The sequence below is a fragment of the Ceratotherium simum genome, chromosome 26 (genome assembly GCF_057802395.1).
Source record: "Ceratotherium simum simum isolate JZ-2026a chromosome 26, ASM5780239v1, whole genome shotgun sequence".
NCBI classification, from domain to species: Eukaryota; Metazoa; Chordata; class Mammalia; order Perissodactyla; family Rhinocerotidae; genus Ceratotherium; species Ceratotherium simum.
The window spans coordinates 24,643,185-24,668,105 of record NC_141925.1 but is presented as its reverse complement, the minus strand read 5'-3'; the positions used below and the strand labels follow the sequence as shown (position 1 = coordinate 24,668,105).

Below are 24,921 nucleotides of genomic sequence, written 5' to 3'. Positions count from 1 at the left end.
GCTGCAGCTGGAGCCCAAACAGTTGTGGAGAGGCAGAATTGTGTTCCCCCAGATTGGGCAATTAAAGCCAGGTGGGCAGAGGTGAACTCTCTCAGCACCTGCCCCCTTGCTCAGGCCCTCTGACCCCTCCAGTGCTGCCAGCTGACTGTGAGGCGAGAATTCCCGAGCGCTAAATGAGCGCAGTGCCTTCAGCTGCAGTAGAAGCTGCCCTGAGGAGAAACCGAGACCCCGCTGCAAGGGCCCTTTAAATGCCCAGGTCCCACCCCCCAGCCTGTCTCCGCCTCTGGGAAGTGATTCCCTTCCCCTGCCCCGCCCTGCCCTGCCCTGCCGGCAGCCGGGAAGAGCTTTCCTGGGGCCGGCTGAGGGAGTTTCTCCATCTGAGGAGTCAGTTGCAGCCAGCCACGCTTCCAGATGTGAGTACTTTGTATTGGCCCCAAAGCCCCAAACCGGGGATGGGATCTGGTGCCTCTCAAGGGCTTGTCTAGCCCTGTCCTGCCTTCTAGGGCCTTGCTTCTGTGGAGCGGGTAAGATCTCTCTGAACCAGGGCCGGAGAAGATGGGTGGAGGCTTGGCCTTGGGAGATTTTACTTTCCTTGTTGGAGTTTTTTGTGTCTTTTGAAGCAAAAGTAGATCAACACCCACCCCCCAAAATCTCAGGCCTCTGCCTTCAAGCGCCCACATCAGAGAAGCAAGGGTGGAGGAATTTAGGGGGTCCATTCAGACTTCCTCCTGGAGCTAGGTTGGTCCCTGCTATACTCACCTGCCCCTCCTCCTGGGGACCTGGGCTCTGGCCTGTCCCCTTGAGCTCTTAGAATGTGATTTGTCCCCCTGGAGACCCCTTAACGCTGCCAAATGTTGAAATTTTCCTATTGCCCCACTCAGGGCTGTGCCAACTGTGGGCCTTGCAGACCATTTGAGAAACTGTTAGCAGAGTGATTTTAAGGTAGGCTGCATTTCCGGGAGTTGTGGAGTTTGGTGAGCAAGGCTCTTTTTTTCTCTGGGAGAGGGAAGTGAAAAACGGGGAGCTCGTTTGGAGCCACCAGCCTGCGGTTCTGGGGCTGTTAGAGCTGGTGTCCGAGTGAAGTGTGGTGGTGGGGATGGTAGCTGAGGCAAATGTCCTGTGTTCTCTGCTCCCTGCCTGGGTGGACCCCTGGGTTATGGAGGAAGGGTAGGCTGTTAGGGGGAGTGCCAACTGACTCCCTGGAAGCTGCGGCCTGTTTCCACCCTTGGTACACAGGGCACCCAGCTGCCCTGGGGTGGAGCTGTCTGGGCAGGGCAGCTCTTTGAAGCCCTGAGCAGGTAAGGCAGCCACCTTGAGAGGATGGCCCAGGGACAGCCTGAGGGCCCCAGAGTAAAGCCTCTTTGTTGGGTACTGCCCTCCCAGGTTGCAGAAAACGCTCATCTTTGAACTGCCATTGGCACTGTCTCCTGGAAAGTATCCGGCCCCACCCAGATCCTTAAGTCCTTGTTTTAGGTTTAGAATCTTATTCACATTTCTGCCTGAGAAGCCAAGCTGCCTCCTGGTTTGGGGGCTCTGCAGTCACATTATCTGGGGTGGAATTTTTTTTTTTTTTTGTGAGGACGATCAGCCCTGAGCTAACATCCATGCCAATCCTCCTCTTTTTGCTGAGGAAGACTGGCCCTGAGCTAACATCCGTGCCCACCTTCCTCCACTTTATATGGGACGCCGCCACAGCATGGCCTGACAAGCGGTGTGTCGGTGCGCGCCCAGGATCCAAACCCGGGCCCCCAGCAGTGGAGCGCACGCACTTAATCACTACGCCACGGGGCCGGCTCCTGGGGTGGAATTCTGACTCTGTCCTTTGATCGTTGTGTGATCCTGAGCACATTGCTTAACTTCTAGGTTCTTGTGAGGGTTAAATGGGTTAATTAAAGGCATTTAACACAATGTCTGGTACAGATTAGGTTCTTAATAAGTGGGAGCTGTTATCTGGGGGCACTTGCTGAAAATACAAGTTCCAGAGTCTCTCTTCTGGAAACCTTGGCCCAGTGGGTCTGGGGTGAGGCCTGGGAATTGGCATGAACAGGATCAACACTCCCAGCTGAGTGCTATGATTGGGTGAGTTTAGAAAACATTGATCTGAAGCCTGGTTCCTGGGTCACTTCTAATCTAGGCAATCCTTGTCTTCGGTGATTGGCGTTAATTGGCAGCATCCAGGAAGTAAGGTGGAGGTAGGACAAGAAGCATCCTGAGCTGGCAGAGCTGCTCTGTCCCCATTGAGACCACCAAGCTGCTCCTCCTCCCACAAAGTGGCCCAGTTGGGCTAGAGCTCAAATAAGATTTTCATAGGAAGAAAAGTTCCTGAAACTTTGCTGCTAAAAAAAGTGACTTGAGACGAATGCTCAAGAATTTCCACTATAATCCACTAAAGTGGGAAATAGTTTCCCTAAACCAGCAAGCTGTCTAGTGATAACAGCCTCTCTGCCGTCCCTGCGTAATGTGACTCACATGTTCTCCAAACAAAGACTAGAAAGTTTAAAATCAGTGACAGGAAACTGCAGAGATGACCCCGTGTATGCTGAACTTCATGGGCATCCTCCTAAACCTAAGCTTGATAGAGGTGATGGTGGCGAGGCTGAGTCACCGGCCTCACCTCCAACTTCAGGGCTGCCTGGACCAAGAGCGAGCCCAGGCTTGGGACAAGGAGGCTTGTGTTGGCTAGAGGGGGCTACTTGGACCTGGGAGTGAAGGGGGCTGGAGGAGAATAAATGAAATTCCCTGCCCTTGAGGAGCAGTCAGTAATCTGAGCTCTTTGTTCTTCCTCCTAGGCACCCTTTGTTGAGCTCCTACAGTGCATTAGGGACAGCCTCTAGTCTCAAATCCCTTTAAGCCCAGGAAAAGGTCACTTTTATTCCTACTTCACAGTCTAGGAGAGGAAGGCTCAGAGGCTAGCAAGTGGCCCAAGATCACGCCGGCGGTGACAGAACTCAATCCTTGCTATATATTAGAGTCAGCGGGAGAGCTTTTAAACATAGCAATGCTTGGACCGCACCCCAGACCAATTAAATCGGAATCCCCAGAGATGGGAGGTTTTAAAAGATCTCCAGGTGATTCTAACGCACAGCCAGGGTTGAGAGTGGCTGTTTTAGACCAGAGCTGCTCATCCTTGAATGTGCGCCTGGATAATTGGATATGTGGTTAGAAAGCCCACTGATTCAGTGGCTCTCGGGGAGGGCCCAAGAGTCTGTGTTACTAAGAAGCTTCCAGGTGATGCCGATGCTGCTGCTCACTGCAGACCACTACACAGTGTAGGTGGTCGCTAGGGCATCTGCTTTTTAAGATTCACTGTGTCAGCCACTCACAGTTGGCCCTGAAGATCTCTGATATGTAGTGACTCGTGACTCATTTATTTATGAAATCTTGCTGTAGCGTAAGTTTACTTTGGAGCCAAGACGTGGGTCAAGAACTGCCTCTTAACTAGAGGAGGAGCCCAGCTTCTGCTTAGAGGCTGTTTTGTTCTCTGCTCATCCACCATCCCGCCTCCCTTCTTCCTGTGGTCAGCGGGGGAGCCACTGGGCTCGGAGACTTGGGGTGAAGGTTGACTGGTTCTTGTAGGAGCCTCATGACAGTTGAGGGGAGTGTGATCAGGCAAGGCTGAACATGCACGCAGAGAGCAGCAAGGGGCCGGGTAGAAGCAGGCACTGAGGGGAGGTCTGGGTAGACTTGGAGTTGGGGCCAAATCCAAGGCTGGGCTGGACCTTCCAAAGGTCAACACGATCCTCACCCCTTGTCGTTTGAGGGCCCTGATATATTGGAAGTAAATGCTCTAACTGCATGTCGTCTGGCAAACCACAAAAGTCTAAATCTGGGACTTGTCACGAACATGCTGCCTGACTCAAATGGTTTCCCCGGATCCCCTGAGAGGACCTGTATTGAGACTTCTTCCGTGGATGGTGAGGGTGAAAAGGCAAAACCTGTCGTTGGGTGAACTTGGCAGGTGGTCTAGGTGGAAGGCACAGCTTTAGGGCATGGTGAGTAGGTGGTCAGGGAGGTGAGATGGTCCTGGTACTGCACCAAGGGTAGTTGCCAAGGGCTTGACCTCGGAACAAGGCAGGAGCCCAGCTTGATCAGCTGTAAGGATGACTCTCAGCTGAGTCACTGAGCTGAATGAGGCTCTCAGCCCCCCTGACTGAGCCCAGCTGGGGTGACAGATGGTGGCGAGGCCTCAGCTGTAAGGGGTAGGAGATCATCCAACAAGGAGCCGTTGCCGTTGGAGGCTGTTCCCAGAGCTTGCTTCCCAGCCTTACATGGGCTTCTAGAATTCAAATCTTCCCTGTGGGGCCTCACCGGGCTATGTCCACACCTCCGCCTACAGCCCTAGCTCTTCCTCATCCCCATCTTGTTTCCTAGCCAGGCTTCCGCCCTGCAGAGAACCTGGCAAAGGAACAGCTGGATAAGTCTTCGTTTGGCTGTCAGATGCCCCTTCTTTGCTGTTCTTGCCCAACAGCTGGGGTGACAACAAGACTTGCCACCTTCCTGACCGGTAAACAGTGAGGGTTAAGGCCAAGACACCAGGTTGGTTAGGGAGCCTCTGGTGCTAGGTTGCATCCCCTAACTGGATGGGGAAGCTGGGCCTCAGGCTGTTTCCTGCCTCAGCAGTAAGACACATAGTGCTGCTGAAGAGCCCAGCTCTGTTCTGAGTGCTTTATGGTTAACTCAGTCCTCCTAACTAGAGTAGATGCCCTATCCAGTCCCGGTTTATAGGCCAGGAAACGGGTATAGGGAGGGCAGGGGACTTGTCTAACATCACCCATCCAGTAAGGATTAGAACTAAGATCCAGGCAGTCCCAGCCCCCGGGGGCTCCTGTGGCGCCCTGTCCTGGACACGGGGCCCCACGTCAGGGAGTACCTTCGGGGAGTGGAAGCACAGCTGAGCTGGACAAGGCTGTAGACAAGAAAGAAAGAGTGGGTCCAGGTAAGGGTTGGGAGAGGAATAGAGCCAGGAAAGCAGGAAGCCAGCCCCTATATTTTCAAACACTACCTGAAATCAACACAAGAGGGAGCTCTGATGTTAGAAAAGCCCCTCTCCTGCAAGTTAAGGGAAATTCATATAAAGAGGAGCACAGAAAAGTATCAAGGTCAAATCCCATACAAAGTTGCGAGGTAAAGGAATGAGGAGCAGAATAACATCCCTCTGATGTGGAAAGTGTGCCAGGAAAACGGATCAAAACTGTAACCTCTTTCAAAATGAGGGAGGACATTAGGGAAACAATACAAAGCAGGAAAGCCTCAAATCAGAATTGTAAGCAAGCCCGGGCAGTCTGTCTGAACCTGTGCCCCTAACCACTGTACCCGCTGCCACTGGAGAGAGACAGGACTAGGCATTACATCAGAATTCTCTTCTCGATAGTACCACAAACTGGCTGTGTGACCTTGAATTGTCGCTATCTGGGACTCAACTACTTAGAGCTACACTGTCTAATATGGGATCAACCAGCCACATTTGGCTATTTTAATTAAAATTTAAATTTTATTTCCTCAGTCACACGAACCACATTTCAAGCGCTCAGTAGCCGCACGTGGCCAGTCCAAAGACAGCACAGATTTAGAGTATTTCCATCATTCTGCAAAGTTTTTTTTGTGTGTGTGTGTGTGAGGAAGATCAGCCCTGTGCTAACATCTGCCAATCCTCCTTTTTTTGCTGAGGAAGACTGGCCCAGGGCTAACATCCGTGCCCATCTTCCTCCACTTTATATGGGATGCCGCCACAGCATGGCTTGCCAAGCGGTGTGTTGGTGCGCGCCGGGGATCTGAACCGGCGAACCCCAGGCCACTGCAGCAGAGCGCATGCACTTAACCGCTTTCGTCACCAGGCCGGCCCTGCAAAGTTCTATTGGCTGATGCTGATAGAATGTTTTAAACAGGAGCTAGACAGGTGATGTGCGTGCAATGGCCCAGGTGTAAGACAACAGGGAGTGGTGGGGACCGTGGTAAGCAGGAAAGCTTGTGTCCCATCTAAAAGGCAATTTTGCTACGTGAGAATGTAGGGCCTGTCTCCTAAATCTTCAAGAAAAGCAAGAATCGGTAGTTTGTGAAAACTCACAATTTCTAAACAAAAATGAAACTTTACAGATTGTGTGGATCAAGTAAAACTCTTGGGCCTTGCCTTGATTCAATAATTTTATGGCTCCTGCCTATTTTTCCTGTGCCAAGCCACTCCCTCCTCGTCCTTGCTTCCCATTTCTCACCCAGGTTGGAAGCTGGATGAATGGTGGAGTAGATGAGGTGCCACTCCTTTCTGGTGGTGGCTGCAGAAATGTCTGACCAAAGTCTCAGGGGCCCGCCTGGTGGCATAGTGGTTAAGTTCGCACATTCTGCAGCCCAGGGTTCGCCGGTTCGGATCCTGGGCACGGACCTACTCACTGCTCATCAAGCCATGCTGAGGCGGCGTCCCACGTAGAAGAGCTACAACTCTACAACTCTGGTATACAACTATGTACTGGGGCTTTGGGGAGAAAAAAGAAAAAGAGGAAGATTGGCAACAGATGTTAGCGCAGGGCCAAGAAAAAACAAAGTCTCAAAAAAAACGAAGTCTCAGAGGACAAGGCTTTGAATTGCCTAGTAAACTTGATTCCGTTTGCGTGACTTGAAGGAACGTGTTGTCCGAAGTCCAGGGCATGCTGGAGGCAGGGACAGGGTTTAGGTGACATTCCTGAACAGGCCAAGTACTGGATGGAACCACCCAGGGTTCAGAAGCAGATCAGATGGGGTGGGTGGAATACAGTACACATTTACCCTCTTCCCCTCTAGCCCCAACCTACCCCTGCTCATGACAGCAGGGAGCCGAGGGTGGCCACAGACCAGAGATAAAGGAAAGCACTAGAATTTGTGGTGTTTCCAATCCAGCTGATTCTATAGGAGCATCAGTTCCATCAGTGATCCCTTCCCCGAGAGGTGGCCCGTGTCTGAACAGTTCATCCCAGGATTGCTCAAAGCATGAGGGAGCAGGACTGTGGACAAAGATCCTGTACATATTCGTGGGCGGTGGGCTAACATTTGAATACAGCCGGGGCCTTCAGGGTCCCCTGAAATAACGGCTATCTGCCCCTGGATGAGCCAGGGAGCTGCTCAGAGCCGCTGCTCCCCACTGTGCGGAGAAGGCCACAGCACCTCCAGAGACTGACCAGCTCTCCAAGCCCCACGTGCTTCTACGTGCTACACCGCGGGGTTTAGAGACTGGGAAAGTTTTCATCTAAAGCCCCTTCCAGTGTTGCGGGCAGCATGGGAGGAGGTCGAGTTGGTGGGAATGAGGGAAAGGATTTGGCAGAGAACCCTGGGCTTCTGTGGTTAACTGCATCAAGCAGTTCTTGACAGGAGTGAGGTCTGGATGGGCTGTGTTGCCCTGAGTGGGAAGAAGAAAGGAAGCGGTGGGCGTGGGTACGGTGAAGGGTGGAATACTGTGAGCTGGGGGAGGAAGGGCCCATTCCCCATCCCAAGCCGGTCTTCAGGCTCATGCCTGCCTCATCCCACGCCCCCCTGCTCATCTTGTATCTTCTCCCCACCTGTCTGTCACTCTCTCGTGCTGCCCTGGGCTAAAGAGTCACCATGGCGACTGAAGAAGCTGTCATCCGCATCCCCCCCTACCACTACATCCACGTGCTGGACCAGAACAGCAACGTGTCCCGCGTGGAGGTCGGGCCAAAGACTTACATCCGGCAGGACAATGAGAGGTTGGTGTCAAGACTGGGCTATGGAGGGGGGGACCTGGGGCCAAGGAGGGCCTGTGAGTCTGCACACATGATCGTCCACCTCCTTCCTGTTCCCAAGCAGGACTGGCTCTCGTGTGGGTGACAGGGAGCTTTCTCTCCCATTCATTGGCTCCTTTGGAAGTTGGAACAGGGGTCCCCTGGGTCCTCACACCCCTTCTCAACCTCCAACAGGGTCCTGTTTGCCCCCATGCGCATGGTGACTATCCCCCCACGCCACTACTGCACGGTGGCCAACCCAGTGTGCCGAGATGCCCAGGGCTCAGTGCTGTTCGATGTCACAGGACAAGTACGGCTTCGCCACGCTGACCTAGAGATCCGGCTGGCCCAGGACCCCTTCCCCCTGTACCCGGGGGAGGTGCTGGAAAAGGTACCTGGCTTGCCTCCCCTATACCCACTCCACTTGTCCTGCCACCTTGTCCTAGGGCTCTGCACTGCTTTCTGGAAGGAAAAAAAATTGGGGTGGGGGGTGGGGGGCGACATTTGCTAGTTCTCAACTGGGGCAGAATCGATTCATTGTCCCTCTAGTCACCTTCCCCAAACACCCCCTTCCTCCTCACATGCCCACCACAGACTTGCCCCTCCTCCAAGAGCTGTAGGCCTATCTCGCCACCTAATCTTCCAGGCTTCAGATCCTGCCGGAAGCTCCTGTCCAGTCTGGCCCTAAATGACTTGTGCCACGAGTAAGCACTTATTCACTCAAACAGTGCCAGACACTGGTGGGCAGTAACAGCAATGGTGGACTAGACAAGGTCCAGGCTCAGATGCCTGTGATTGTCCCACAAGAAGGCATCACAGGCCTGTACTTCCAACCGGGCCCTGGTCCATGTTGTCCTCAGGCCCTGGGCAAGCGGGCATCCCGCCGTCATTGCCGTAACATCTCTCCTACCTTCACCTCTTTGCCATTTTATACTGTGTCACTCTGGGCTCCTCTACGAAGCAGTGCTTCTTGATCCTGGAAGCAAGATAGTGTGACCCAGGGAGCTTGGAGACATTCCTGTCCACTCAGGTGCAGACACTTGGGGAAGAAGTATGTGTGTTTAGAGATAGAAAGTGGTGAAGAATGGTTAAAATATTAACCTTTAGGGAATCTGAGTGAAGAGTGTAAGGGTATTCTTTATACTCTTCCTGTAACCTTTATTTAAGTCTGAAACTCTCAAAAGTTAAAAATCATCCATATCCAGGTCCTTCCTCAGACCGACTAAATCCCTCCTCCGGTGGGGAGTGGTGGGGGGTAGTGAGTGCCAGTACTTAAAAGCTCTCTAGGGCAGAGAGAAAGCTTTCTTCACTGTTGCGTCTCGAACCTCTGTTTCCCCAACGGCCCTAGCCCACAGCAGCTCATTCTCTCAAAGCCCTCTCCCTCCCTGGAGCCCAGTGCCTCTGAGACATTGCTTTTCCACCGGCTACTCCACACTCGCCCTCCTTCAGTGCACTCGCCCTGCCCGCACCGCTTCCTTTCCCATCTTCAGGGAGGCGGCACCTGGCTTGGGCCTCCCCACCCCCACCCCCCACCCCCCCCCACCCCGTCCTCCTGGGAGCCTCACTAATGTCCTTGCAATGACCCTGTCAACATCTTGACCTTTTTGACCTCAACTCTTACCCCTGGCTCTTACGTTCTGCTTCAGCCCCGCCCAGCGCCATGTCTCTTCTGAACTTGGTTATTCTCCCACCTCTGAAATTAAACTCCAGCTTCCTCCTGACTGTCAGTCTCTCTTTCCTAGCCCTCCTCTGTTGTCATGTCCCCTGATGGCTTTGGATCCTATCTTCTACCCCTCAGATTCTCTTCCTGGTCTCTTTCCTACCCCAACTGAACCTTAACATTTTAACACACCTCTTGTGCGCTGGACCGGCAGCAAAACCCAGTCCTGGATCGGTGTTACCCACCTTTCTGTTCTCCCACCCACCTTTCTGTTCTAGCCGTGTGGACAGACCCACCACCACCACCACAGTATCATAAGTGGCTAATGGGCTACGTGGTTCATTTCATCCCAAGCCCTGTTCATCAGTTCTCTCCCTTCCCAACCAGCTTTCTCTCCATTTTTCTCTGCTTCTAAATATTTATCATTCTCCATTCTCTTCCTAGTTTCTGCCCTCTCACTCTCAAACAACTTGGTCATGTAGTCAGAAATCGAGGCCAGGATCTGGGTCTGTGTCCCCTTCCCTTACTTTATACCTACACTTATCTCCTTTCTACCTGTTGGAGCTTAAGGAAGTTCCCCTCTGTCAGGCAGACCCAGGAACCCGACTCATCCTCTGTCACCTGAGACCTTGCTCCCCACCCAGAGCTTCTCTCTGCTCTGTCTTAACTTCTCCACTACTGATGCCTTTCTCTTGGCCAATAAACACGCTCTGCCTCTTCCATGCTTTTCTGGCCTTAAAGGCTTACTTGTGTAAGCTTTTCATTCTAAAGAATGCATTCAGAAGGCTGTAAAATCCTCTCTGACTCCTACCACCAGTAACTGCTCTCCGTTCCCCAGAGGTATCTACTATCATCCTTTCAGGGTATACGCATCCAGATGTGTTTACGCATTCACGTAAGTATGTATCAAAAAATAGTATTGATTATAACCTATTTGCGTAAGGGCTATCACACCATCGTTTGCCAGTGCATTTTGGATGAACTTCTGCATATTGGCATATAAATCCTATCTTGCTTAATTGTTGTATGTAATTCCATATGATGTATAGAAGTTCAGCCATTCCCCTCTTGAGAAGCATTTAGGATGTTTCCACTTTATAAGGAAAAACAGTGCTACAGTGAGTATGCTCGTCTGTGTGTCCTTGTGCACGCTAGTTTTTTTAAGAGTAGAAACTAATAAGGACTGCTGGGTCCCAGGATGTGCACACGAAATTTGTATGGGCTTTTGTGAATGGGCCTGTGAATCCAATTTCTAGCCATTTATTGCTTTCTCTTTCCTTTCCTACTTTGGTGACAACTTACACTTGATGTTCTCTGCCCTATTCCCTCACAAGCCCCTGCATCTGGCCCCTGCCCCCACCTCCATTGAACTCACTTGAGCAAAACCCCAAGACATCCTAGCTGAGGCCCAGGGGACAGTCATCCTGTGTCTCACAGGCCCTCTCAGCCACATCCATTGTTGATCTGCCCTCTTATTAAAACATGTCTTTACGTTTTACTCTGTGGATGTTTTTTTCATCTTGGATGTCTCCTTCTCCTCCCCTGCCCCCTCTGCCTTCAGGTTCTGTCCTCCTGTGTGCCCTCTCATGCTCTTGTGGCCTTGACTACTTCGTCTACGTTGAAGACCAACCCTATATCTTAGCTGGGAGCTAGAGACTTGCGTCCCCTAACTGCCTATAGGAAGCCTTCTCCTGGACGTCCCTCAGCGACCACCTACTGGACATCCAAACCTAACACTTTCCCTTACCCGCAAATCTGTTCTTCTCTCGTATTCCCAATCTTAACTTGGTGATACTACTGGGGACCCAGTCACTCGAGCTGGAAGCCTGTGATGGCATGAGGGATGGACTGGAAAGAGACAGAGGTGGCAGCCAGGAGACCAGTCAGGAAGACATTTCCATCATTCAGGCGAGAGATATTGGCGGCTTAGGTGAGGGCGATGGCAGGGATAGATAAAGGTAGACCTGGATTTGCAATGGGACAGATAGGAAGTGATGACAGAGTAGATGTGGGAGGTGAAAAACATGCTGGACTGTATGCTCTTCCCAGATGCTCACCTTCTCCTCCTTCCACACATTTGTATCAAAAGCCTACTCTTCCTTTGAGCCCCAATTCAAATGCCACTTCCCTAACTTCTCCTTCATCTGAACTTCTACAGCCTCCCTCCCTTGGCACCGTCCACAGTCTGCTTGGAGAGAATGGTCTGTGTCTGTCTTATTACCTGCTGGGACCTAAACTCCAGGAAGACAGGGGAAGGGAGTGTGTCCTGCCCCCACCACACCCAGCTGAGTGCCATGCACGTAGAAGGTGTACAGGGAAGGGCTCACCTGGGCAGTACACCTCCAGCTCTGCCTCTCCCCAACCCAGTGTGTAGAGTAGAGTTACCTGACCTTCTCGGCCCCAGGGCCACTCCAGTCAGAGTAAGGAGCGGCAGGTAGGCTTCGCTAAAGACCTGATTCAAGTCCTGATTCTGTTCCTTACCAGTTGTGTGACCTTCGTCATGTCCCTTGGCCTCTATGAGCCTCGCTTTCCTGCCTCCCTCAGAACACTGTCAAAGATCAAATGAAGTCCTATTTGTAGAAACATTTCTACAAACTGCTAAAAGGTTTGGCTACTTGTTAGGTCTCCCTTCCTGATGGAAGGAGGCGCGATGACTGGAGTACAATGGCTATCTTGTGACCATGAGGCAACCTCAAAAACAAAGCCACATGCTTAAAACATGCCTATTATAGCAGCTTATACCTTCCCACCTCCTCATACTGCCTAGAGAGCCCCAGTGCACACTAGGCTGCGAGATAGTCATTCATTCAGCTTTCCGGGTATTTCTCCCACATCCCCCATCAAGCCCTTTGCCCGGTTTCCCGCCTAGATTTCTAGCTTAAAACAACTTCTAAGCACTTCCTGCAGAGGAATCAGCAGTGGCATCCTCTTGCTCTGTCAACTCTGTCTTAGTTCTTCAGACCAAATGGCTTTGAGACTACCCCTACTTTGTAAGTTCCACTCGGGGTCTTATTTGGGACATATAAAGATTGGTGCTATGGACTTGGACCTCCATGGTATCAGGTTTGACTCCTGGGGTCACAGTGCTGAATGTCCCATGGTCCCCCTTCTTCCCCTATTAGGACATCACCCCACTGCAGGTGGTTCTGCCCAACACTGCCCTCCATCTTAAGGCGTTGCTGGATTTTGAGAATAAGAATGGAGACAAGGTGGTAGCAGGAGACGAGTGGCTATTTGAAGGACCTGGTAAGTTCTTTGCATCGGGCTGGAGTTGGGGTCAGAGGCTTCCTGCCTTCCCATCATAGCTCTGACACCTTCTGGCCCTCAACCTGTGCCTCATCTTCCCTTCCCAGGCACATATATCCCCCAGAAGGAGGTGGAGGTCGTGGAGATCATTCAGGCAACGATCATCAGGCAGAACCAGGCCCTGCGGCTGAGGGCCCGCAAGGAGTGCTGGGACCGGGACGGCAAAGAGAGGGTGACAGGTGGGGTTGCTAAGGGGCACTGAGGTGGGGTGGGTGGCCGTGCTTCTGATGCCTAGACTGCCGGGAAATAGGAGAAGGTTGGGGAAAGCTACTTGTAGCCTGGGAGGAAGTGCTTCCCTGGGATCTTTTGTAAGCTACTGGGGACTGCCCACAGCTTCTTCCCCCACCACCTTTGTGCTGGCGCTACCCCACCCCTGACCCTGTGCTCACGATCATGCTGACACGGCTCTTCCCTCCCCCACCCTTTACTGTGAGCTGGGGTCAGTGGCCCTGTCTGTTTCTAGATCAGCAAAGCAGGTGTGCACATACAGTTAGCAATTGTATTTGACAAATGTGATATAGTAAACAAAATGTCTTAACAAATGCAGTGCTTACTGTGTGCCAGGTGTGGTTCAAATGCTTTACAAATGGCAACTTATTTAGTCCTAACAACCTGGAGACACTACTGTTCCCATTTTCCACGTAACAAAACTGAGGCGCAGAAATTAGGTTACTTGCCTGGGTTTATAGCCAGGAAGGGCAAGGCTGGCACTCTTGCTTCTCCAATACACCGAAAGACACCTGTAACTGTAACAGAGGCAGTTCTGCTGCCCATTTCAGGGGGAGGAAAAGCGTTGGTCTTTGGAGCTTAGAGAGGGCGTGGCAGGGTGTTGGTGGAGCAGCAACTTGGGCACTTAGAAGGGCTTTTTTATTCCCGTGGATGGGGGTTGGTTTTCCTCAGGCCTCAAAGAAAGGAATGAAGACAAGGACTCCTGTCAGGCCCTTGAGCCTGGGGGCAGTGGCATCTCCTCACCTACAAAGTTCTATGGGTTCTCTGTTGTCTAGGCTGAGGGAAGGGGCAGCTGGGAGCAGGCTGGGTGACCTTTGACCCTTCCTTTCTGCCCTGGTCTCAGGAGAAGAATGGCTGGTCCGCTCCGTGGGTGCGTATCTCCCAGCAGTGTTTGAGGAGGTTCTGGATTTGGTGGATGCTGTGGTCCTCACAGAAAAGGTGTGTGCTCGGGGGGGTGTGGGTTAAGGGCCCCTGGGGTATGGGGTGCTCAGAGTGGCAGAGATGGTGTCAGACAACATGAAAGTAAAAGAGAAGTGATGTTTTTAGGGCCACTAAAAGAAAAATTCAGAGGTCATATCACCTGAGGAGTATTCTAGGCATCTGAAAGGGTTAAAAAGTCCACCTGGGTTGGTGGAAACTGTCACTCAGACCTGGGAGCATTTAGTGGGCACTGGGGTTCCCAGGTTCCCTGAGGAGGTTGGAGGTGGCTTTACTCAAACGCCCCGAAATCTTGCTCCGCAGACAGCCCTGCACCTCCGGGCTCGGCAGAACTTCCGCGACTTGAGGGGAGTGACTCGCCGCACTGGGGAGGAGTGGCTGGTGACAGTGCAGGACACAGAGGCCCATGTGCCCGACGTCTATGAGGAGGTGCTGGGGGTCGTGCCCATCACCACTTTGGGCCCCCACAACTACTGTGTGATTCTTGACCCTGTCGGACTAGATGGCAAGAACCAGTTGGGGCAAAAGCGTGTCGTCAAGGTGAGCGCCTCCACCTCCCCCAGAGGCCTGCCCTGGGGGTGACTGGCCTTGAATGACACAAGGCCCTCGCGCCTCTCTCCCCTCTCTCCTCCCACCCCGGGTACACGTGCTAGAGACACCACGCTTGTCATGGCTCCCCCCGTGCCTTGGCACACTTGGTTCTAGCTCTTGAAACACTGTCCCCTTGAACTCGCTTGCAGCCTCTGACTTATCCCTCTGACCTCAAGTTACGCACCATCTCTTCTGGGGGCACCTGGCCCTGCCCTGTGCCCATAGATCTAGAAACTTTCTCTCATATTTCACATCCCTTTGTTCTGTAAACTTTGTCATCCTGCATAAAACAAATCTCTTGGTTTACCATTCCATTCTCCCCACCCCATACCTCATCCCCTCTCTGAACTATAGGAGTCGGCAAGTTTTTCTGTAAAGGGCCAGATCGTAGATAGTTCAGACTTTGGGGGCTGTATGGTCTCTGTTGCAAGTACTCAACTGTACTGTTGTACCAGCCTGGACGGCATGGAAACGAATGAGTACCACTGTGTTCCTGGAACGTTTTATTTGCAAAAATAGGAGGCGGAAAAAGTAGAAACAACTGAAATGTCCGTCAGTTGATGAATGGATAAAAATTATGGTATATCCATACAATGGCACATCATTCAGCTATAAAAAGAAGTGAAGTACTGATACGTGCTACGACATGGATAAACTTGAAAGCATTATGTTAAGCAATAGAAGCCCGACGTAAAAGACCACGTGTTGTGTGATTCCATTTACATGAAATGTCCAGAATAGGCAAATTCATGGAGACAGAAAATAGATTAGTGGTTGGTGGTGGGTGGGGATGGGCAGTGACTGCTGCTGGGTGTAGGGTTTCTTCTCAGGATGATGAAAAGGTTCTGGAATTAGATAGTAGTGATGGTTGGACAACTCTGTGGATATACTAAAACAACTGAATTGTATACTTCAAATGGGTATATTTTATGGTATGTGGGTTATATCTCAGTAAATGTACAATTTAAAAAAATAGGTAGCTGTCCAGATTTGGCCCAAAGATCAGAGTTTGCCAACCCTGGACTATACCATCCCAAGAAAACAAGGCATGGGAAAAACAAGGAGCAATAGGTTAATTCTTAGCTGTTGCGTTTGTGAGGACCCAGGCCCTGACAGTTGACAGAACTTTTCAATGGCGGGTTTGACCAGATCAGCTCTGCAGGCATTTGTCGAGAGCCTCACAGTCCGGATAACACTGCACTGGATTACTCTGTGCGAGTGTGGGAGGGTGCTTGTCCTCAACACAAGCCCGCAGCCACACAGGGCTGAGGGAGGTGCCCTCAGAGGCACCCGAAACCCTGAGTGGCAGCTGCTCCTAACCCCACCTCTCCCCACTAGGGAGAGAAGTCTTTTTTCCTCCAACCAGGAGAGAGGCTGGAACGAGGAATCCAGGACGTGTATGTGCTGTCGGAGCAGCAGGGACTGCTGCTGAGGGCCCTGCAGCCCCTGGAAGTGGGGGAGGACGAGGGGAGCATCTCGCACCAGGCCGGGGACCGCTGGCTCATCCGTGGGCCCCTGGAGTATGTGCCCTCTGCTAAGGTGGAGGTGGTGGAAGAGCGTCAGGCCATCCCTCTGGACGAGAATGAGGGCATCTACGTTCAGGACGTCAAGACCGGAAAGGTAACAGCTGAGGGATGAACACTCACTGCCGTGTGGCCCTGGCGGTGGCTTGCTGTGGGTGAGCGGGTGATGCTGATGAGGAGGGGCCTGGTGGAGGCAGGGGAGGGGACCTCAACAGCACTAATAGCAGTGTCTGAGCCAGCTGGCTGTTAGGTATGAGGGCATCCTGTGGAGTATTTGCTTTCCCTTTGTCTTAAATATCTAACTTCAAATTTTAGAAACCCCCAAAGGAGAAGGTGAGCCAGGTTTTAGGATGGGTACTCTGTCCCCACTGCTGATCTGTCCCCTGCATAAAGGACTGACTAGGGGGTGGCCTAGGAACCATAAGAACCGACCTCCACCCCCATGCCCTTATCCCTTCTCTTTGCCCCCTCACCTGAAACCCTGACCTCGGTTTGACCTAGGACCACATCTCCAACCTCTTTCTCTAAGAATCCAACCTAGAAATAGAGCTCAGAATCCTAAGAAATGTTAGTGTATGCTACCTATTTCCTAGGATTGCATCTGTCCATGGGATGTCCTCTAAGCTGCCCCATGAAAGAACATTCCAGAGCAAATAATATCGAGCCCTTACTATATGCCAAGTTCTCAGCACTAGATATGTGAGATGTCATTCCTTCCTCAACCCTATGAGGTAGCCACTGTTGGGTCCATTTTGCAGGTGAGGAACTAAAGCACAGGGGTGAAATAGCTTGCCCAAGATCACCGAGCTAGCTGATGGCGAACTTGAACACAGCCTCATTCCAGAGACCATGTTTAACCATGATGCTGTACTACCCCCTGGACCAGTTCTGCTTCAGGACTGCTGGGTGGGTCTTTCTCCCTTCTGCCTCCCCTGGTAACATCCTTCCTCGCCGTCCTCCCTCAAGGTGCGTGCTGTGATCGGAAGCACCTATATGCTGACCCAGGATGAGGTCCTGTGGGAGAAAGAGCTGCCTCCTGGGGTGGAGGAGCTGCTGAACAAGGGGCAGGACCCTCTGGCAGACAGGGGTGAGAAGGAGACAGCCAAGACCCTTCAGCCCTTGACTCCCCGGAACAAGACCCGCGTGGTCAGCTACCGTGTCCCTCACAATGCTGCTGTGCAGGTGTACGACTACAGAGAGAAGAGAGCTCGGTGAGGGGCCGGCTGGGTGGGTGTGTGTGGGTGTGTGTGGGGAGTGTGTGGGTGTGTGGCAGGAGAGGCTCGCCATGTGTCTGACCCCTGACTCCCTCTGCAGCGTGGTCTTTGGGCCTGAGCTGGTGTCACTGGGTCCTGAGGAGCAGTTTACAGTGTTGTCCCTCTCGGCTGGGCGGCCCAAGCGTCCCCACGCGCGCCGTGCGCTCTGCCTGCTGCTCGGGCCTGACTTCTTCACAGACGTCATCACCATTGAAACCGCAGACCATGCCAGGCTGCAGCTGCAGCTTGCCTACAACTGGTAAGGGGCGGGGAGTCGGGGAGGGCTCCTGCTGGTGCAGCCCAGGGGGACTCTGAGGAACAGAGACGCCTCCTGAAGCGCTGGGCTCATGATGAGGGCAGAACGCCTGACTCCATGCCGTGGTCAAGAGAGAAGCCGGGGTTCATGCACATCCAGTCTGATGCCCAAGGGGAATGACCGGGAAGATGCGGGGTCACCGCCTGGGAGCAGGATTGTGGGGACATGGCGGGAGGACCCTCCCCAGCTCTCAGCGTGCGTTCAACTAAACACGTATCTGAAAGGTTATAAAAATATCAGACACGACCAGGGGGAGTGGGCAGCGTGGGCAGGTGGTCAAGAGCACGTGCTCTGGGGCCCACTGCCTGGGTCTGCACCCTAGCCCCGCCGTTTGCTCGCCGTGGGCCTGGGTAAGTGACTTAGTGCTCTCCTGCGTTTCCCAGTCTGAAGAACGAGGATGACAGCGTGACCACCCACTCCACAGGGCCGTTGAAAGGATGCAGTGAGAATTAGAACAGTGCCCCGGACATAAAGCTCAAATGGCAGTGATTAGTTAGGGGAGACAAGTCACATCCAGAAGCAATGCTCAGCAGCTCCCGAGCACATGTTCTTCACCCCTTGGCTAAGTGGCCAGGACCATGACAAAGGCAGATGGGGCGCTGACACCTTCGGGGGCACTATAGCTAAGAGCACAGACCCTCAAGCTGCACTGCCTGGGCTCAACGCCCTGGCTTGCCACATATTGTGACTTTAAGTCTGTCACTTAACCTCTCTGGACCTCAATTTCCTCATCTGTAAAATGGGGATAATACTCATCCCCACCTCATAGGGTGGCTGAGAGAAATGGGAACGTGTACATTTCTTAGGACCTCACCTGGCACATGGTGGGCACTAATTAACATTCTCTATCATGAGAGACCTTGTCCATCCCTAGACGGTGGGTGTCAGAGTCTTTTTCGAAGATGAGAGAGTTATTTCCAGGGGGAAAACGGCTTCCCTGTTCTGGGCCTCTGTTCACAGGCACTTTGAGCTGAAGGACCGGAAGGACCCCCAAGAGACAGCCAAGCTCTTCTCAGTGCCTGACTTCGTGGGTGATGCCTGCAAGGCCATCGCATCCCGGGTGCGGGGGGCCGTGGCCTCTGTCACCTTCGATGACTTCCATAAGAACTCGGCCCGCATCATTCGCACTGCTGTCTTTGGCTTTGAGACCCTGGAAGCCAAGGGATCCAACAGCATGGCCCTGCCCGAGCCCCGGGACCGGGCCATCTTCCCCCAAAACGGATTGGTGGTCAGCAGCGTGGATGTGCAGTCGGTGGAGCCTGTGGACCAGAGGACCCGGGACGCCCTGCAGCGCAGTGTCCAGCTGGCCATCGAGATCACCACCAACTCCCAGGAGGCAGCTGCCAAGTGAGTGAGGCCTGGGGGCCCGGCTGCTCACAATGCCCACTGCAGGCCAGACCTCTCCAGAGTCCCCATCTCCAGCCCACTGCTGGGACCTGGATAACATGGCGTCCCCTGGTGCTTAGCCTGCTGTCATCCTTACCCAGCCAATAGTATGCCCCACTTAAAATGTGACTAGATGCCACCCCTGCTCATGTGGCTTTTCACCTTGCTTGTGCTAGAACCCAGGTTCATTTCTGTGGCCTCCTAGGCACTCTGGGGTCCATCCCTGCCTCCCCACCACCTAGCCTTCCAGCCTTGCCCCCAGGTTCACATGCTCAAGGGCCCCACCAGCTCCTTAGATGCCCACCTAAGGCCTTCTGCACTGGCTGTCCCCTCTACCCAGAATGTTCTTCCCCCAGAGCGCTTCAGGGCAGGCTCCTCCTGCCCTCACCCCAAACGTCACCTCCTAGGAGAGCCCTTTTCTTTCTGCCCCAGCTGACGCAGCACCCCCTTTGCCCATTCATTATGGCATCAGCTATTTTCAGGGAGCTTGTCATTGTCTAAAATCATCCTTGTTTCCTTGTCTTTTATCCACTGGAAGGTAAGTTGTGTGAAAGCAGGGGCCTCGGTCACAGCCACGTTCCCTCGCATCCAGAATCGTGCCTGGCTCGCAGTGGACATACTGCGTTTGCAGGTTGAGTGCCTCCCGTGGGCCGGGGTCTGTCCCGAGCACCCAACAGATTGGTGGTCCCTGTCTTGGAGCTCCCATTCCAGCTCTGGCCCCGGGCCAGCATCTTATCTGTCCCCTCTCCCATCCAGACACGAGGCTCAGAGACTAGAGCAAGAAGCCCGTGGCCGGCTTGAGAGGCAGAAGATCTTGGACCAATCAGAAGCTGAGAAAGCTCGCAGGGAGCTCTTAGAGTTGGAGGCTCTGAGGTGGGTTGAGGACTAAAGATGGCTGAGGGTCTTGGAAAAGCAGCTGGTGGGAGGAGCAGGGTGTGTGTGTGCGCGCAAGCTGCGACGGCGTAAGGCAAGGCCAGGGCAGGGCCGGGTTGGGCTTTCTCCTGGCTCTCGCCTGACTCTGCCACCGCCACCTCCAGCACTGCCGTGGAGAGCACTGGGACCGCTAAGGCGGAGGCTGAGTCCCGCGCAGAGGCGGCGCGCATCGAGGGGGAGGGCTCCGTGCTGCAGGCCAAGCTGAAGGCAGAGGCCCTGGCCATTGAGACGGTGAGTGGGGGACATGCCCACAGAAGGGTGTGGCCTTGGGGTCAGGAAGAGGCCGGATCACTGCAGTCCCTGAAGCTGAGTAGGATACCAGGTACCCTCACGGACGGCCCTATTCAAATACTTTGTGGTTTATAAAGTCCTTCGCCTTATATTGAGTCACCTAATGCCTGCCTGGAAGGGAAGGATTATTATTTACTCCCATGTTACGTGTAGTATGTGCTCAGACACTGGCCAGCTTTGTGCCAGGTATTGCATGCTTCACATGCATGATCTTATTTAATGCTTGAAATCCCATTAAGGTAGGTATTACCTTCGTTTTACAGATGAGGGAACTCAGGCTTGGATTAAGGGCTCCCATGGGTCACTGGCTAAAGGTGACATAGCCAGGTTCACACCCGACTGACTAGAAGTTTACAATTCCATCCCTTCCACCTGAGGTCCTCAGGCTTGCTGGCTAGGGTGACTTGCTGGACAGTTCCCAGGGGCCACACAATCCAAAGAATGATGGGTGTTCCCCTTCCAGGAGGCTGAGCTCCAGCGGGTACGGAAAGTGCGAGAGCTAGAACTGGTCTATGCCCGGGCCCAGCTGGAGCTGGAGGTGAGCAAGGCCCAGCAGCTGGCTGAGGTGGAGGTGAAGAAGTTCAAGCACATGACAGAGGCCCTGGGCCCCAGCACCATCAGGGACCTTGCCGTGGCGGGGCCAGAGATGCAGGTGAGGGTGGGGAGAGTGCCAGCGGATGTGTGGGTGTCTTGGGACAGTACTTGGAACCAAGAAGGCAGAGCTGGGGAGGCAAACACAATATCTAGAGAGAGGTCAGGGGTGAGGGGAGGTGGTGACGAACTGTCCCGTATCCTGTGTCTTGACCTGTATCATTTGAGCGTGGTGTCATATCAGGTATTGTACTAGACTCGGCAGTGAGCTGGGGCTCCTGGGGGGAGAGGATAAACAGATAAGACGTTGGAGGACATGGGTCTGTGACAAGTGCTCCAAAGGAAGTCAAGCAGGGTGATAAGGTGAAGGGGGAGGTGATACTTCAAGGTGTAGCTGGTTTAAGGAGGGTCACTCTGTAGAGTTGACAGGGGCTTCCCAGGAGAGGGTCCAAGTGCAAAGGCATGAAGAGAACGAAACTTAGTGCATTTAAAGAAGAGAAAGGACTGGATGGCTGCAACCTGGCAAGCAAAGAGGGCTATGGGAGCTACTGGAGGCAGCTGCAGGCAGGGCCCAGATCTTTCAGGCCCTCTAGGCTGCAACCCTCAGGTTCCCCTTATGCTCCTTGCTTATCGATGACTAATCCTACGAGGATGGCTCAGGCAGCAGCTGCAGTGTCACACCGGAGTGGATGGCGGCCTGCCCCAGGGACGCAAGAGAAGGGACCAGGGCCTGACTCCGTCTTCTTGCCTTCCTCTTGCTCCATCCAGGTAAAACTGCTCCAGAGCCTGGGCCTGAAATCAACCCTCATCACTGACGGCTCCACTCCCATCAACCTCTTCAGCACAGCCCTCGGTCTGCTGGGGCTAGGGTCTGAGGCCCAGCCCCTGGCCAAGAAGGCGGCCAAGGGGCCCGGACCCCAAGAAGGCCTGCTTCTCCATTCCCCTGCTTCCCCGCAAGCTCTTGGAAGCATCGTGCCTTAGCTCTGTACTGTACTGATAAATAAAACGGACACTTCTGGGCATTTAAACCCTTTTCTGTCGCCTTCAGTCTGCATCACAAGGGAGTTTCATGGGGTCGGGGGAGATACTCCTGAAGTCTTGAGATAGTAGAGATGGTCCCCATCTGTAAAGTGGAGAGGAAACTGAGGCAGGGAGAAGACTAACCTGAAATCACACACTAGAAATGGGGCCACAAAGTCTTACCAACCAGACTGGCCTTTTGGCAGTGAGCGTTCCTAGACCCCGGGTGGGAGAGATGATGCCACAGGTGAGAGGATGGGGCTTGCCCGGCCAGCCCCTCAGGTGGCTCCTGCCCTAGCACCATCCCTTCTCACTGCCATTCCTCCAGAAGCCCAGCTTGTCAGGGGCTCTGGAGTTTAACCCTCTGGCTATGGGCATGTCCATCCTGCCTTCCTGCCCCCCAACTTAGGAGACTCCCTTTGGCGCCACCTGCTGGTCACTCTGCACACCTGGCAGGCCTGTGCCCGTGTCCCTTCTCAGATGCGGATGTCAGAGGCGGAGGAGGAACCCAGCCAGGGGCAGTAGGGACTGGAGTGCCTCCCTGGGCTTCTGCTATGGGCTCTTCAGAGCATCGGGGGCGGGGGGGTGCCCCTTTCCCACCCTGCCCCAGCGAGGAGCTTATTTGGGGGAAGGATCCAGGCGTGATCTCTCTGGGCACACCAGTTGAGATTGCAAGGTGTACCAGCCCTTGCTCCCAGGTGGAGTGTAGGTGCCAGGCCTGCCGGGTCTCTGCTGAGGAAGTAAAAAGATCCTAGGGGTGAAGAGAGAAACTTGGGTTTACTTGCTGTGTGGCTAGAGAAGGCAACTCAGCCTTCTCTGATCTTGCTTCCTCTGTGAACTGGGCCAGCAATTCCCCTACTGATCAGGTTGGTGCTTTTTCAGTCTTGTTCCTTTCCCCACACTGGGCCCTATGAGCCTTGTCGCTTTCCAAGTTGAGTTGCATTTATGTGGCCAGCGGCTCCACTCAAGTCTGAGCTTGTCGAGGCCAGGGGCTGGCTGTCAGCCCACAGCACTCAGTGTGCCGGCTCAGTGTTGATGGAATAGGCAAGTGAGCCAGCCCCTCCCCTCCTGCTTCCTACAAACACTCCCACATCTTCCCTTAAGAGAGGTAACTAAAACTCTTCATCTGCCACATGGTGAGTGCTAAGTTAGCACTGTTTATTGCCAGGGCCCCTGGGGGTGATTGGCAGCAGGCAAGGTTGTCCGTGGTGGGTATGTACCTTCCCATCTCTGCCACAGGCTCCCATGGCCATCCCTTGACTTTGTCATTACCAGCAACCACACCACCTCTGAAACCTCAGCTCCTGCTGCCTCATCCTCGCCTTCCAACAACCGTTCCTCCAACTCAAAGCTTCAGGGACCTTGACCCCAACCACTTTCTCAACATTGACACCTCCCTTTCATTTCAATCTTGCCCAGCTTAGATTTTGTCTGTTGTGTAATTCACTCATTCTCACTCAAAACTTCGCTTAACTCCCTCGCCTCTCCCCTCACCCATGATACTTAGTGGAAAAAGCCCCATCCCGTCTAAACCAACTACCGCCCTCTCCATCCGCCCCTGAACAGCTGCATGTTGCTGGAGGAGGAACACCCCACGGACTGACTGATCTCGTTTTAAACTCATTAACAAATTGCAAGGGAGACCTAACGGCCTCTGACTGTGCTTCTCTAGCTTGTGCGATCCCCTTCAGAACAACTATTCACACGTTTTCTCTCAACCTCCCACACCCCTGCCCACTTTCTCTCACCTCTTTCGGAAAATAGAAGCAACTACCGGCACCTGGGCTCTGTCCTCCCTCCTGTTCCCATTGAGGACATGTCCCACTGAGCCCAGCTCCTGCCGTTGGGCTCTGGGTTGCCCCCACCTCGAGTCCTCGAATCCACTCCTACACCCACCACCTTTCTCTCCTGCGCTGTCCACTTCTCCCTCTCTCCCGGATCATCGCCATCAGTGTATAAACATGCTCTACGCCCTTCCATGTAGAACCAACAAGAAAACCCCCCCTTAGCCTACATCCCCTCCAGCTGCCACCTCGCCTCTATTTTTCCTTCACAGCCAAATTTCTCAGTTGCCACTCCTCACTTCTCATTATCTCCTCAAACCACTCCAATTAGCTTCTGTCTTCATCCCTTGCTTCGTGGAAACTGCCTAATCAGCGTCACGAGTCATGTCCCTGTTGCTAGACCCAGCAGTTAGTCCCCTTGCTCAGCCTCTCCCATCATTCAGCACAGTGGCCACCTCTCTTCCACACTGGGCTCCCGGGACGTAGCCAAATCCACTTTTCTTTCCACCTCAGGGGCTGCTTCTCAGTTTCCCTGGCCAGCTCCACTTTCTCTGCTCAGCCTCTAAATCGTGGGTCCCTCTGGGCTCTGTTCTTAGCTACATTCTTGGCCATGGTTTTAGATCATCTCTATACCACTGACTTCAAAATCCACTTCTCCATCCCTGATCTCACCTCTGAGCTCTGGACTCATTTCCAATTGATGACTTTATGTCTCCACATGGATGTCTAATGGCCAATGAAATGCAGGGAGGAGTGACATCACCATCCTCTCTTTGGCCTTTTCCATGGTGACCGGCAATATTCCAAATAGAGGCTGCTCTATCAGTGTGGGTCCCAGAGAGAAAATGGCATGACGCTGAGCCACAGCTGACCCACAATCGACATGCAGAGGGGCACGAAATAAATGTTTGCTGTATTAAGGAACTGAGATGTGGGGGAGTTGTTACCACAGCATAATCTAGCCTAGCCTGACTACTACATGTACCTCGAAAGGCTGTGAGATCCTGTGAGGTAACAGGGGAAGCTGCTCTTTAAATTGTATGCATGACTATGGGCCCAGCATTGACTGTATGGTGGGGGAGACCAGATATACCTCAGCAAAAGGAAAACAGGCCTTGCTGGAAAAACAGTGGTGTTCCAGCTCACACTGGGGCCAGATTCTAAGACAGTCCCTAAGTACCAAATTTACCCTTGAAGTTCCCTTAAATCGCCCATAAAATACAGAACAGTGTGATCTCTGATGAAGTTCAACACAGTCTGTTTTTCTCCAGCACTGGAGCAAATGGCTTTTCTTTGGTTGAATACCAAATATAGTAATTGATTTAAGGACCCCTTGTATAAGAAAAGTCTGTCTTTAAATGGCAAATCACACTCAGCATGGTGAGACACTGTTT

The 24,921-nt window shown here is 53.1% G+C and overlaps 1 protein-coding gene across 2 annotated transcripts; it reads left to right on the top strand.

Annotated features, from left to right (window-relative positions):
- Positions 1 to 57: 57 nt before the first annotated feature.
- Positions 58 to 21,751, top strand: MVP (major vault protein). Of its 2 annotated transcripts, XM_087417294.1 has the most exons (16): positions 58 to 413; positions 882 to 942; positions 7,560 to 7,691; positions 7,902 to 8,097; positions 12,489 to 12,612; positions 12,720 to 12,851; positions 13,745 to 13,839; positions 14,143 to 14,379; positions 15,769 to 16,050; positions 16,920 to 17,164; positions 17,268 to 17,465; positions 18,483 to 18,869; positions 19,665 to 19,781; positions 19,946 to 20,072; positions 20,596 to 20,784; positions 21,492 to 21,751. In XM_087417294.1, exons 3-16 carry the CDS (start codon positions 7,567 to 7,569, stop codon positions 21,702 to 21,704), a joined length of 2,667 nt encoding a protein of 888 aa, XP_087273420.1. In that variant the 5' UTR covers positions 58 to 413; positions 882 to 942; positions 7,560 to 7,566; the 3' UTR covers positions 21,705 to 21,751. The 2 variants fall into 2 exon arrangements, with proteins under 2 accessions (XP_087273420.1, XP_087273421.1); XM_087417295.1 differs by lacking the exon at positions 882 to 942.
- The last annotated feature ends 3,170 nt before the right edge of the window (positions 21,752 to 24,921 follow it).

What these genes read in the sequence shown, in the direction of transcription:
- MVP (XM_087417295.1), top strand. Translation starts at nt 7,567, where the DNA reads ATGGCGACTGAAGAAGCTGTCATCCGCATCCCCCCCTACCACTACATC. An exon ending in ATCCGGCAGGACAATGAGAG is followed by an intron (nt 7,692 to 7,901) that starts GTTGGTGTCAAG and finishes AACCTCCAACAG; the next exon opens with GGTCCTGTTTGCCCCCATGC. An exon ending in AGGACGTCAAGACCGGAAAG is followed by an intron (nt 16,051 to 16,919) that starts GTAACAGCTGAG and finishes TCCTCCCTCAAG; the next exon opens with GTGCGTGCTGTGATCGGAAG.